The following is a 15,169-nucleotide window of genomic DNA, read 5'->3' on the forward strand; positions in this document are numbered from 1 at the left end:
ATTGGTATAAATCATTTATTTCTTCTTTCTTGTTATGGATATTAATCTATACTTTTGTATATCATTACATAGAAATTTTTTTATTTGGCAATTTCCCAAAGGAAAATTTGGTACATTTTTACATCTAAGATTCTTTTGAAATAGTAAAATGTTTTCTTTTTTTCCTCTTCAATTACTTAAATTCTCACTCTTATGCCTCGGTTTTATTACTTGGTGGCCCTTACTGACTTCCAGCCATATGTGGAGTTTCTCTGGGAAATTCTAGAAACCAAATTCAAAGTATAAACACATAAAGTATAAAAACATAAACACACTCATCCCAAATCAATTTAGAAACACTTCATGTGTGACTATAAAGGCATTCTTTAATTGACAAGTTTAAGTGGACTCACTCTGCCATTCTTAAAATTATGGTTTGCAGAGTTTTATGATCCATTTTCTGTGTAAGGAAATAAATTGGAAAAAGTTATCACCTCCCCCCCCCCCAAACAAAACAAAAGAAAGAAATTCAATAAGACAAAAAATAAGAACTTAACTGATTCACTTACATAGTTAACTTAATTATATCCCTAAGTAAAAGATTGCTATTGATTTGCACATGTGAGCACATAGGATCCCTAGGTATAATTATGTAATATTTGTGAAAACTGTGTATTTGAGAGGCTATGTGAATATGAATTGCTTTTTATTTCTTCTTACATTTTTCTTTCACTGTGCTTTGTATCTTATACTGGATGATGATGATATAATTAATACAGACGACCTCTCTCCTATCTATTCCTTTGTATATACTTCGTTAAAGACACAATTACTCTGTTAGTGTATCCCACTTTCTACTTTAAGAAAAAACAGTAGCCTCTACTTTTAAGACAAATATTGTTTACAAGGAAGGAGAATTTTTAAAAAAAGTAACTAAGTAGTTCAACATATATCACATGTCCTGTTCTTAATCCATCAAGCATTACCCTACCTTTGGCACATTTCTATTGATTTTGGGTACAGCTCTATAAAAGTCAAATAAAATAATATTTTACTACCATTTTAGCCATTCCAACCTGAGTTCCTGGTCATAAACCAATGTTTCTACTACATAAAGCTCAAGTGGCTTTCCTTAAACAATATCATTTAGTTTTTTAAGTAGTTGGAGGACTTGACCAAACTTTTGCATGTTAATAAATCAACTTCTGTTGTAGTTGGTTCTTTTAACTTGTGTTTTTCCTACATTTTTAGAATACATCAGAGATTAAAGAAATTTATTTTACATGTACTAAAGTAAAGTAAGTTTGCTTCATAAAGTGAAACTTCTACTATTCAGGTTACTTATCTGTTTCATAAAAATATACTGAAGATTGCTTCTATACCACACTGTTAATGCATAGCTAAAGAGTGAAAATTCTATTATTAGAAAACTAGCATTTAACTTTTAAAAATTGTGCTTAGGATGAATTTGCACTTGTGGTCTTAAAATTTTTCAATATTAATTTTTACTAAACATTGTTTAGAATAAAGATGATTTTCAGTATGTTTTATTCAAATAAGGTTCTTGGTTTTCCTTAATATGATTAAACTGGAATATCTTTAAATGATGAAAATTACATTGGAATTAAGAGTCTAAATCCTATCATTCCTGGAGTGCAACACGGATCCATTTTGCAGGACATACTTTCCCTCAAGGATGATGATCTTAAAGTGTTACTTATCTTTCTGTTGTTTCTCTTTTGAATAACAAATAAACACTTTGTATTCTAGAACACTCCAGACTGACCCCTGAAAGCCTGCATGGGAGAAAATGAAGTATATTTATAACTTTAAAAACAGTGACATCAAAAACCAGCCACTGTTGAAAACGTCTTATTTCTTAGAGTAGGTTATGAGCACATGGTCATACTCAATTTCTGAGAACTCATTGAGCTGTATAATTCTAACTTGATCATTTTTCTATACTTCAGTTTACTTGAATAAAAAGCTTTTTTTTTTTTTTTAATCAAACACTGTTATGTTGTATATAAATCTTCTTGTGAGCTTTCTTATACCAACCCAACTCCACGGCTCAATTTACTCAATTGTCTCCAGGGTCCAACTATATACTGAAAATGGAGTGACCCGGGTCTACAATATTACAATACTACAAAGCTTCAGTCTGTGATGAGCTGGGAAAGATGGGCCCAGTCTAAAGGGTACAGACACTGCTCAGCTCCAAGGAATGGCTGCCATATGAGACTGTGGGTCTAATGTTGCCAGGTCTGGAAATTTGAATTTTTATGTCAAATTTATACTTTTTAATGTTGGCAACTGATTCCAATTTTTGAACTCTACCAGCCAAACTAAATATGTTTTTGACCAAAGAGGCCTCTATAAAGATCACCTCCCTGAGTAGGACCTCACTAAATCTGAGTCCAATTAAAATACTTTTCATATGTACTGCTGATACTGTTAGCATGCAGGGAAGGCCACAGTCAAAATTCAGTCTGACTCTACACAACTTCTACTATAGTACACTGGCTGTAAATATGAGCCTGTTCTTATGTAATCTGAATCCCAGAGCAACCTTATAACACAGGTAACTATCCCCATTTTACTAATGAGGGATCAAAGGCCCAAAGATAGCAGACAACTTACTATAAAAATAGAGAAGAGTATGACTTCAGTTATATGGCCCGAATTTAAATCCTTCCTCCAATACTTACTATTTTCATACTTTGGGAGGGCAAAGTAACTTCTCCATACTTCAGTTTTCTTCTCTGTAAGATGGGTATTCTAATAACCATACTTCCCCCAAATGTTTTGAGGATATACAAAGCACTTAGAAATGTCTTGGCACATAGTACTACATAAATGTTACTATTACTAATTATGATTACTATTAACATTATCTGTAAAATGAGATCCTTGCTTTTTGAGTTTTAAATGAACCAAACTATGTAAAGTACTTAGACTTGTTCCTGAGACACACTGTTCATTACATACTAACTGTGTGATCAGATGAAGTTTCTTTCAAATACATTAGTCCAAACCATGCAGATTTATTCCTTTACTCTGTATCGGGTAATAACAAACATGCTAGTATAGGCTGGAAGCATTTTTATTTGTACTAAGTGCTTTCTTTGGACATTTGAATAATAAATAGCTCTGTAGGGTCATTAACTATTGCCATGTTTATATCATTTGGAAATGCGTAGTGAAATGAATCATGTGCCATGTAATGAATGTCTTAAAGTGAATGCAATAATGTAGTAAGATTTCGTATCAGGAATGGTTACAGTATTCAGAAGACATTTTAAATTTAGATGATATTCACCATCTTTTTGTTTCCCTAATTTTTAAAAAACCCTAACCCTCCCAAACACATAAGATATGAATATAGTTCAATAACTCAAATTACAAAGTTATATGCAAATATGTGGCATAGCCAGAATTTTTACTTACTTGTGACCCATTTCATGAGCAATTGTAAATGCAAGATTCAGGCCATTATCTTCAGCAATAATACATTTTCTCTTTTCACTACACATTCCACTCAAATATGCTATACCTAGAAAACATACACATGAATTATCATATGTCAGATTCAAATGCAAATATCCATGCTATGCATCAGTAGAAGAAATGAAAAATGATGTTTTTTCTATTCAAATGATGTCAGTATTAAACTATAGAATCTAGCCCTTATAAATGGAATTTTAAAGGAAATTATGTATGTATGAGTTGCTCAATAAATTCTTAATATTATTTTCAAATTCATATTTCAGATTAAATCATTTGATCAATTGTCCAACTCTCAGAGAGTGTGCTCTAACAATGTATTTTATAAATACCACTTTTCACTGTCACATAAGATAATCGAATGGATACAAATTTGACAATGTAAGTAAAAAAGCAATGATTGAGTTAAATGTTTTTCAATTATTGTAAAGAACTTAGTTTCAGAGAAATACCCTAAAAGAAAATACACTACGTACATATGACATTCTTGAACTCAAACTGATATTTTGAGTTAATAAAATTTTGAAATTTTATTTTCTAAAATACCATTTTAACAAATATGACATAAGAACTACCTGTGATATATGGAATATTGAAAAATATTTCCTTTGAACATTTTTTGGCTAATGAGAAGGTCCAACTGCAGAGGATATAATAATGAAATTCTATCTAAGATAACAATTTCCATAAGATATTTGATCATTTGGTATTAATCAGTGGTAAGAAAATATAAAATGATTGATATTCCTTAGTCAAAGATTTATGAACTATATTACTAACTAAGACACCTCCCTGAGTAAATATCATTTAGCACCTTCCAAGTTTAAGTTTTAATGCATTTCCAAAAAAAAGGTTATTTAAGTAATATCTAGTATTTTTTGAATTATTTGTATGTTTTTTAATCCTCACATCCTTATAAAATATATTTAAATTCATCATATGAAGAAATTAAGGCCTGCACAGGTGAATGATTTGCTAAAGATCACATGACTACGCAATATTATAGAATGAGGATTTGAAATGAACTTTGAATCCATCTACCAACTAATGTTTCTTTTCCTGCTAATTACAATTTAGTGCAGAGTGGTCCCTAGTTAAAGATGGTTAGCTGATTGCTTGTGACTCTTCTTCTCTCTTTAGAAACCCCAAAAATAGTGTTATAAAATGATTACATTTAAATAAAAGAATAAATTGTCCTGCCCATGTTTTGGAAAAATATTAGGTTCATGGAAGAATATGAACTGATTTAGGGGAGCTACAGCCCCAATGACAGGGGAGAAGGATTTCATGACTGTGGTAGAACCTCAGAGACCCAAGACAGAGGAAGAGGCACACAAGGTTTGAACAGAAGCATTCTTTGAGGATTGAAAATGGAGTATCTGAAAGGCTCAACTAGTCATTTGAATATTCATGCAGACTCTCAAGACCTGGTATCTACTGGCCTAACAGGAAAATAAAGATACATTCTCTAAGCAAAATATAGTATAATCATACTATTTTAAAAACATAATTACAGGAAGAAACAGCCAAGGGACGAAATAGGTAAGGATGTCATTTTATCTCTATATGTAGAGATATTTTATTAAAATATAAAATCTACAAACAGATGACATTATTTCCTTATGAATGGATGGAAGGTTGAATAGACAGGTGATAAGCCTTACCACTTTATTTGGCTGATTAAGACAACTGGAATTTCATCTGCGAAGAGTGATAATTTGACTTCTTCTTTGCTGATTTGGATGCCTTTAATTTCCTTTTGTTGTCTGATTGCTGAGGCTAGGACCTCTAGTACTATGTTGAATAGCAGTGGTGATAATGGACATCCCTGCCGTGTTCCTGACCTTAGTGGAAAAGCTTTCAGTTTTTCTCCATTGAGAATGATATTTGTGGTGGGTTTTTCATAGATGGCTTTGATGATATTGAGGTATGTGCCCTCTATCCCTACACTTTGAAGAGTTTTGATCAGGAAGGGATGCTGCACTTTGTCAAATGCTTTTTCAGCATCTATTGAGAGTATCATATGGTTCTTGTTCTTTCTTTTATTGATGTGTTGTATCACATTGACTGATTTGCGGATGTTGAACCAACCTTGCAGAATGGCTAAAATCAACAAGTCAGGAAATGACAGATGCTGGCGAGGATGTGGAGAAAGGGGAACCCTCCTACACTGTTGGTGGGAATGCAAGCTGGTGCAGCCACTCTGGAAAACAGCGTGGAGGTTCCTCAGAATGTTGAAAATAGAACTGCCCTATGACCCAGCAATTGCACTATTGGGTATTTACCCTAAAGATACAAACGTAGTGATCCAAAGGGGCACATGCACCCGAATGTTTATAGCAGCAATGTCCACAATAGCCAAACTATGGAAAGAACCTAGATGTCCATCAACAGATGAATGGATCAAGAAGATGTGGTATATATACACAATGGAATACTATGCAGCCATCAAAAGAAATGAAATCTTGCCATTTGCGACAACATGGATGGAACTAGAGCGTATCATGCTTAGCGAAATAAGTCAAGCAGAGAAAGACAACTATCATATGATCTCCCTGATATGAGGAAGTGGTGATGCAACATGGAGGCTCAAGTGGGTAGGAGAAGAATAAAAGAAACAAGATGGGATTGGGAGGGAGACAAACCATAAGTGACTCTTAATCTCACAAAACAAACTGAGGGTTGCTGGGGGGAGGGGGTTTGGGAGAAGAGGGTGGGATTATAGACATTGGGGAGGGTATGTGCTTTGGTGAGTGCTGTGAAGTGTGATTCACAGCACTGGTGATTCACAGACCTGTACCCCTGGGGATAAAAATATATGTTTATAAAAAATAAAAAATTAAAAAAAAAACCAATAAAAAAAAAAAGACAACTGGAATTATTCTGCAGTTAAATCAGGATAAGGTGGAAAGGAAATATGAAGGTGGGGGTAAACATAGAGGATAGAGGGTTAGGAAAGGGAGAAAAAGAGGAGGAGAAAGACATATTTGTTATCTAGTTCCATTAAATAACAAATCAAATAAAAACATCAAGAGATTCTTAAACATAATGTGAATTTTAAGAGAACTAAGTCATGCACTTATTAATGCAACAAAATATGGAGAACAAAGATACAAGAGTAACTGAAGTTGTTTTACAGTTGAAAGGAAGAAGGAAGAAAAGAAAGATGGAAGGAAGGGGTGAAGGAAGGTGAACAAAAAGTATCTCCTCATTATAAGATACTTAAAATTCTCTTGTGCATTTGAAAATTTAAAAAAGTTAAACTTGAGAATAAATACAAAAATACTAAATTAAGTTCAACTATAATTAGAATGTCAAAGATCATTATTTGGTACAAATTTCCTTTATGATGCCCCTATATTTCACAGCTATAATAATCTTATCACCATATGCAGATTAAGAATCAGCTACTGTCTTATTTTCCTGAAACTGTTCCAAAAAATAGAAATGGAAGGAAAACTTCCAAACTCATTTTATGAGGCCAGCATCACCTTGATCCCAAAACCAGACAAGGATCCCATCAAAAAAGAGAGCTATAGACCAATATCCTTGATGAACAAAGAAGTGAAACTTCTCACCAAAATACTAGCCAATAGGATTCAACAGTACATTAAAAGGATTATTCACCACGACCAAGTGGGATTTATTCCAGGGCTGCAAGGTTGGTTCAAGATCTGCAAATCAGTAAATGTGATAAAACACATCAATAAAAGAAAGAACCAGAAACATATGATACTCTCAATAGATGCTGAAAAAGCATTTGACAAAGGACAGCATCCCTTCCTGATCAAAACTCGTCAACGTGTAGGGATAGAGGGCACATACCTCAATATCATCAAAGCCATCTATGAAAAACCCACCACAAATATCATTTTCAATGGAGAAAAACTGAAAGCTTTTCCGCTAAGGTCAGGAACACGGCAAGGATGTCCATTATCACCACTGCTATTCAACATAGTACTAGAGGTCCTAGCCTCAGCAATCAGACAACAAAAGGAAATTAAAGGCATCCAAATCAGCAAAGAAGAAGTCAAATTATCACTCTTCGCAGATGATATGATACTATATGTGGAAAACCCAAAAGACTCCACTCCAAAACTGCTAGAACGTGTACAGGAATTCAGTAAAGTGTCATGATATAAAACCAATGCACAGAAATCAGTTGCATTTCTCTACACCAACAACAAGACAGAAGAAAGAGAAATTAAGGAGTCAATCCCATTTACAATTGCACCCCAAACCATAAGATACCTAGGAGTAAACCTAACCAAAGAGGCACAGAATCTATACTCAGAAAACTATAAAGTACTCATGAAAGAAATTGAGGAAGACACAAAGAAATGGAAAAATGTTCCATGCTCCTGGATTGGAAGAATAAATATTGTGAAAATGTCTATGCTACCTAAAGCAATCTACACATTTAATGCAATTCCTATCAAAGTACCATCCATCTTTTTCAAAGAAATGGAACAAATAATGCTAAAATTTATATGGAACCAGAAAAGACCTCGAATAGCCAAAGGGATATTGAAACAGAAAGCCAACATTGGTGGCATCACAATTCTGGACTTCAAGCTCTATTACAAAGCTGTCATCATCAAGACAGCATGGTACTGGCACAAAAACAGACACATAGATCAATGGAACAGAATAGAGAGCCCAGAAATAGACCCTCAACTCTATGGTCAGCTCATCTTTGACAAAGCAGGAAAGAATGTCCAATGGAAAAAAGACAGCCTCTTCAATAAATGGTGCTGGGAAAATTGGACAGCCACATGCAGAAAAATGAAATTGGACCATTTCCTTACACCACACACAAAAATAGACTCAAAATGGATGAAGGACCTCAATGTGCGAAAGGAATCCATCAAAATCCTTGAGGAGAACACAGGCAGCAACCTCTTCGACCTCAGCCGCAGCAACATCTTCCTAGGAACATCGCCAAAGGCAAGGGAAGCAAGGGCAAAAATGAACTATTGGGATTTCATCAAGATCAAAAGCTTTTGCACAGTAAAGGAAACAGTTAATAAAATCAAAAGACAACTGACAGAATGGGAGAAGATATTTGCAAACGACATATCAGATAAAAGACTAGTGTCCAAAATCTATAAAGAACTTAGCAAACTCAACACCCAATGAACAAATAATCCAATCAAGAAATGGGCAGAGGAAATGAACAGACATTTCTACAAAGAAGACATCCAGATGACCAACAGACACATGAAAAAGTGCTCCATATCACTGGGCATCAGGGAAATACAAATCAAAACCACAATGAGATATCACCTCACACCAGTCAGAATGGCTAAAATCAACAAGTCAGGAAATGACAGATGCTGGTGAGGATGCGGAGAAATGGGAACCCTCCTACACTGTTGGTGGGAATGCAAGCCGGTGCAGCCACTCTGGAAAACAGCATGGAGGTTCCTCAAAATGTTGAAAATAGAACTGCCCTATGACCCAGCAATTGCACTATTGGGTATTTACCCTAAAGATACAAACATAGTGATCCAAAGGGGCACGTGCACCCGAATGTTTATAGCAGCAATGTCCACAATAGCCAAACTATGGAAAGAACCTAGATGTCCATCAACAGATGAATGGATCAAGAAGATGTGGTATATATACACAATGGAATACTATGCAGCCATCAAAAGAAATGAAATCTTGCCATTTGCGATAACATGGATGGAACTAGAGCGTATCATGCTTAGCGAAATAAGTCAAGCGGAGAAAGACAACTATCATATGATCTCCCTGATTTGAGGAAGTGGTGATGCAACATGGGGGCTTAAGTGGGTAGAAGAAGAATCAATGAAACAAGATGGAATTGGGAGGGAGACAAACCATAAGTGACTCTTAATCTCACAAAACAAACTGAGGGTTGCTGGGGGGAGGGAGGTTGGGAGAAGGGGGTGGGATTATGGATATTGGGGAGGGTATGTGCTTTGGTGAGTGCTGTGAAGTGTGTAAACCTGGTGATTCACAGACCTGTACCCCTGGGGATAAAAATATATGTTTATAAAAAATAAAAAATTTAAAAAAAATCAGCTAATGTGGGCTGTCATCATGTCAGGTATCTTTACTGTATGGACCAGCACATATCAACTTTAGTAAGTTTTGCATTTCTTCTCCTGTACCCCTTCAAATGAATTTTTCCCACCAAAAACAGTCACTTGTTTCTAATTCTTACCTCTTCTTTATTATTCTTTCCATTCTATATTTTGCATAATTTTCTCTATCTTACAACATTGGATAGGATATCTTTTTTTAAAGATTTATTTATTTACTTGAGAGAGAAAGAATAGAGGGGTTGAAGAGAGGGAGAGGGAGAGAGAGAATCTCAAGCAGAGTTTGTGCTTAATGCAGGGACTTAATGCAGAACCTGAGATCAGAATCTAAGCTGAAACCAAGAGTCAGACATTTTTTTTTTAAGATTTTATTTATTATTTGACAGAGAGAGAGATTACAAGTAGACAGAGAGGCAGGCAGAGAGAGAGAGAGAGAGAGAGAGAGGCAAGCAGGCTCCCTGCTGAGCAGAGAGCCGGATGCGGGACTCGATCCCAGGACGCTGAGATCATGACCTGAGCCGAAGGTAGCGGCTTAACCCACTGAGCCACCCAGGTGCCCGCAAGAGTCAGACATTTAACGAACTGTGCCACCTAGGTACTCCCTGGAAGACTTTCACAGGTACCACTTGTTAAGTTAAAGAAATTATATTCTGATATTCTTGTATGTCCAATGAAAAAGGGTGCAATGTTAGGTGCGGTGTGGACCAAAGGTAGATGAGAGTTAGTATTTTTTGAAAAGGAAACAAAAGTTTAGAATACTGAGAGAAATGGGAAGGAGAGCTGATTAAGTACTAGGGGAATACTTAATGTTCATGGGTCAAAAAACAGATGATTCAGCCAAGGATGGTGAGCATGAATATGGACTAGCACTAGTATGTCCAAGTAAGTGATATCCAACCCAAAGGCTGAAACAGAGAAGAAAAATATTTGGATTAAATTTGGGCTGATGGGGCGCCTGAGTGGCTCAGTGGGTTAAAGCTTCGGCTCGGGTCAAGATCCCAGGGTCCTGAGATTGAGCCCCACTTCGGGCTCTCTGCTCAGCAGGGAGCCTGCTTCCTCCTCTCTCTCTCTCTGCCTGACTCTCTGCCTACCTGTGATCTCTGTCTGTCAAATGAATAAATAAATTTAAAAAAAATAATTAATAAATTTGGGCTGAGATTTTGTAGATGAGGTATAAAGGAAGACTCAAAGGACTTAAGAGTTGACAGTAAATTTGAGAATGAAAGAAGGGACAGAAATTATAGGGTTGGGTAAGTGAAGAAATAAAGTCAAATATTTGGAGAATACAATGCAGTTGTCTGGAGAATGGAGTCATCAGTGAAAAAAAAAAGGGCAGATACTCTCTGATACTTGAGATACTTAAGACTGTGATAAGAGACTGGGGATAGAGACGTAAGATTTCAGAAATGAAGTTGCATAGTATGATTCAGTGTTGCCGGGAGAGCAGAGAAAGGTAGACATCACCCAGACTGAGGTCAAAGAACTATTAAGTAGTTTTAGTTGGACTGATTATATGAACGTGAAATTGCATATGATCTCAATGAACTCAAGAAGGGGGGAAAGATGACCAACATCCATGTGAAATATGGGCAAGAATGAAGGAGAACAATCCAACACAGAGATAGTTAAGATGGTAAAGCTGAGAGCGTCAGCTCCAAATGAAGAGTTTTTGAGGATGAGAGTTTGACTTAGAAGCAGTAGCAGGAAGCAAGAGGAATGCAAGAGGCATAGAACTTTGATATTTTCCTAGCACTAACCCTGTAAAACATAGGGGAAGAGAAAGAATGAACAGTAATCTCTTTGGGGGCCCTAGATTCCTCAATGGGCTATGGGAAATCAATGACTACTGTGTAGTCATGAAACGAAATTTGCTGATAAAATTATAATTTTTAATATAAGACATTTTATAATCATAAAATATAAATTTATATACAATAAAATATAATATAGAAATGAGTACATTTTGGCATAGAGGTATGATTACACCTAAGTATTAAAAAATCCATACCATCACATTTTCATAGAACAGAAAGACTACATAAAAATGGGGGCACGTGGCTGGTTCAGTCAGTGGAGAATGTGACTGTACCTCAGAGTTGTAAGTGCAAGCCCCACATTGGACATATAGCTGACTTAAAACAAAAGACTGTATAATTACGATAATTTTCTTTTTTTTTTTTTAAGATTTTGTTTGTTTGTTTGACAGAAGAGAGAGACAGTGAGAGGGAACACAAGCAGGCGAAGTGGGAGAGGGAGAAGAAGGCTTCTCACTGGGCAGGGAGCCCCATGCAGGGCTCAATCCCAGGACCTGGGATCATGATCTGAGCCAAAGGCAGACGCTCAACGACTGAGCCACCCAGGCAGCCACCCAGGGACCTCAATGACAATAATTTTCTAATAGCAATTGTGTCATGTGGAGAGATAATAAATAACTTTTCTTCCTCCTTTCCAATTTTCCAAATCCATTTAAGTGTTTACAATACTTTGATGATGAGAAGATTAAAGACATAAATATGATGATCATGTCTATGAAATTTAAGTAGCAATTAACAGATTTTCTTATAGACCAGGAAGCAATTTAACAAACATAATGACCCTCTCCTTCCCATTCTTTTTTTCTTATGTGTAAACTCAGAGTCTTCAACTGAGGCTCTGATAAATTTGAATTTAATTGTCTCACATTTGGCACACCAGGGAGATTTTCTTTAACTTGAAAGTTATAAAGAATAATTGTAACCATGACTAATTTAAATGACTTGCATTATTCTGTTTAAAAGCCTATGCTTTTCAGTTCCTTTCAAAAACTCACATGTTTCTTATTATATTAAAGGATACAATTTAGGAGGGGAAAGGATCTAACACGGCTGTTATTTAAAGAGAGATATAATACAGACTCTTTTTAAAACACTCTTTAAATATTAAAGGTTCTACAGTCAAAAAGGACAACAAAAAACCCTCTAGTTTCCACCTAAAGATCAATCAAGTCATATAGGAGGCATCAACAGGATCTCCAGGTGAAAACAAAGCATACTATCCTAGAATGTAATTTGATACCTCTTCAAGATAATCATAGACCCCTAAAGCCCCACAGGAAGCATGTTAGAATAATGAATGAATCAGGAAATCAGTTTTTATGTGATCAGGTGGGTGTATCCTAATAAAATAAAATCTTCCGGCCTCAACACTGTTGCCTTTAAGCACTAACTAGACTACCCAACTTCAAAATCTTGCTTCTTCTGGCACAAAATCCTGCACTGTCCTAGGTAAGATATTTGTCCTAGGATTGTATCCTGGAAGAAAAGTTATTTATTTATGAGTTGTATTATTGCTCGAAGCCTAATGGAACAAATAATGTAAGAGGTGACAAGTACGAAAGGTACAAAGATGAACATATACGGAGCATGCCTTCAAGAGCGTGAGCCACACCAACTCACTGGGAAATGTGATCATTAAAACCTAAAGACGTAAATAAGATATTATGGGAGACTATAAAGAAATACCAAATAGGGAAAAATTAAAGTAGAAAAGACTTTTAAGGAGAGAAACAACTTGGTGGTATCACTGAGTGGGGAGAGGTGGGCACTGAGCAGGGAAAAGGCTCAGCAGTGATAAAAGTTGCTATTCTTCACAGAAGGGTAGGGTATGTTCTTTAAATGAGCATGCCATGTAGTACCTCTCTGCATCAGTATGCATTTAACGTATCCTCAATAAGGAGTGCATGAAATGAATAGCATAGACGGAATTCCTTGAAACAAAGACCAATATAAAATGTAACTTAACCTGGGGCCTTAACTAAAAATGTAATTTTGAAGAATCAAATGTATTTCGTCCATGAATTAGAAAAAATTTTTAGAATGACTTAATGATGGTGCCCAAGTAATATGGAAACCATTTACATGATTATATTCAAAGCAGCCTTTGAACATATTTTAAAATAACTTGCCTTACTAGCTCACTAATTATCTGCTTCTATTCCATTAAAAGACAAGATGATGATCTAGGAATATAAAAGTACAATTATGTAAGTTATGAGGTTAATATCAGTAGAGTTCTAAATGTATTTTAAAAAACAGTCTTCCAGACTCTCTTTAATGTTTAATCCATAACATTCTTCATAGTACAGTTTCTAAGAATACTAGGAAAAAAGTGACTTCTAACAACAAGAAATAAGATATCAGTTTAATAAAAACTATAGTAAATCTCTGTGGTCAAAAAGGTGGAATATTTCATAGGCAGTAAAACATTGTTTACGTGTTCCCACAACATGGTGGTCAGAGTCCTTTTGTGAAAAACACATACCGATGCCAAATAAAATCTAACTACAAACTTTTAGTGTATAGCTAAATTTCAAGAAAGATTCCCAAGTACAGGAATAAGGCTTACAACTTTTCAGATTTGGAGTGATAATATCATGAGTTAATGTTGTTAGAGTCTGGGTATCAGAAAAGACACAAGTCCCATTAAATAATGGGTGTGGTTTCAAAATGTCTGCAGGAAGAGAAATTAAGGAGTAAGGAACTGAAATCCACCGACAAATCAGAAAGCCTGAAATTGCTATTAATGTGTGAACATTACCTCAAAAATCCATATTCGGGAGATCAACAAGGAACCCTGGCTCAAAATAAGTTTGAGGTATGCCAGAAAAGCTCTACTAATAAACCCAAACCACCAGCATGCACAGGTATGAAACCATAGGAATATGAAGCCATAAATACAATGTACAAATTGATCATATAACTTGGGGATCATACAAGGATTGGAAAAAGCTTTGTCAATTCAGTGAAAACAAATGAAGGATCACTATGATGAGACACTATCATCTCAGCAAGCATAAAATCCCCACAGGAAAAAAAAAAAAAAAACCAAAACTCTAACAAAGATGAGCTCACAAATAAAAATGGCAATCCAAATGAAAAAATGGCCTACTGTAAGAAGGTGGCCACTGATACAAAAACTAGAGAGAAAATGATGACAAAATAAAGACATTTTTAATATAAAGATGGGGAGCTTGAGATCTACATTTACTGGGTTCCAGCAACCCAAACGAATCTTTTTGTAAATCAGAGAAAGTAACCCTTTTCCATAATACTTTAAATCAAAGTACTGGTGTAAAGAAATGTTATATTTCTTCAAACAGAAGGAAAAATTCCAGACTAAAACATGAAAATAAGGAGGAGGGAATAATGGACACCAGAAAGGGTAAATGTATGAGTAATTATAAATTAATATTGAATACATGAAACCCCAATTTTAATAGCTTCCAAACTTTAAAATAGAGAGAACTGAAGTAAAGCAACAATACGTAGTTCAAGTAGAGTTCTACCAATAATCAGTGGTAAAATGATACATGTCATAATATACAAGGTAATTGCAAAACATCAGTAAAATAATATATAACTAATAATTACAATTACATAGGTTGAAAATTTAATACAAATATTAGATTTACCTGCTTTTAAAGGCAGCAAAGGAAAAGAATAAAAGAAACATGACTTAAAGGCAAATGGAAAACAAATATAGAAAGATAGCATTTCATGCCAAGAATTTCATTAATTAAAAAAGATTCTGCCATGAGGGACTATCAAAAGAATGGATATTTAAACTCTCTAAGGTGA

At 35.1% G+C, this 15,169-nt stretch overlaps 1 protein-coding gene across 1 annotated transcript in view; it reads right to left on the reverse strand.

Annotated features, from left to right (window-relative positions):
- The window catches only part of ADAMTS19 (ADAM metallopeptidase with thrombospondin type 1 motif 19), a 255,032-nt gene that overhangs the window by 131,859 nt on the left and 108,004 nt on the right, over window positions 1–15,169 (reverse strand). The window contains exon 8 of the mRNA XM_082725818.1: window positions 3,427–3,532. Within this exon, the coding sequence (XP_082581944.1) occupies window positions 3,427–3,532 (106 nt within the window). The remainder of the gene's footprint in view (window positions 1–3,426; window positions 3,533–15,169) is intronic.

Source organism: Mustela nivalis, assembly GCF_964662115.1.
Source record: "Mustela nivalis genome assembly, chromosome: 3".
Classification (NCBI taxonomy): Eukaryota; Metazoa; Chordata; class Mammalia; order Carnivora; family Mustelidae; genus Mustela; species Mustela nivalis.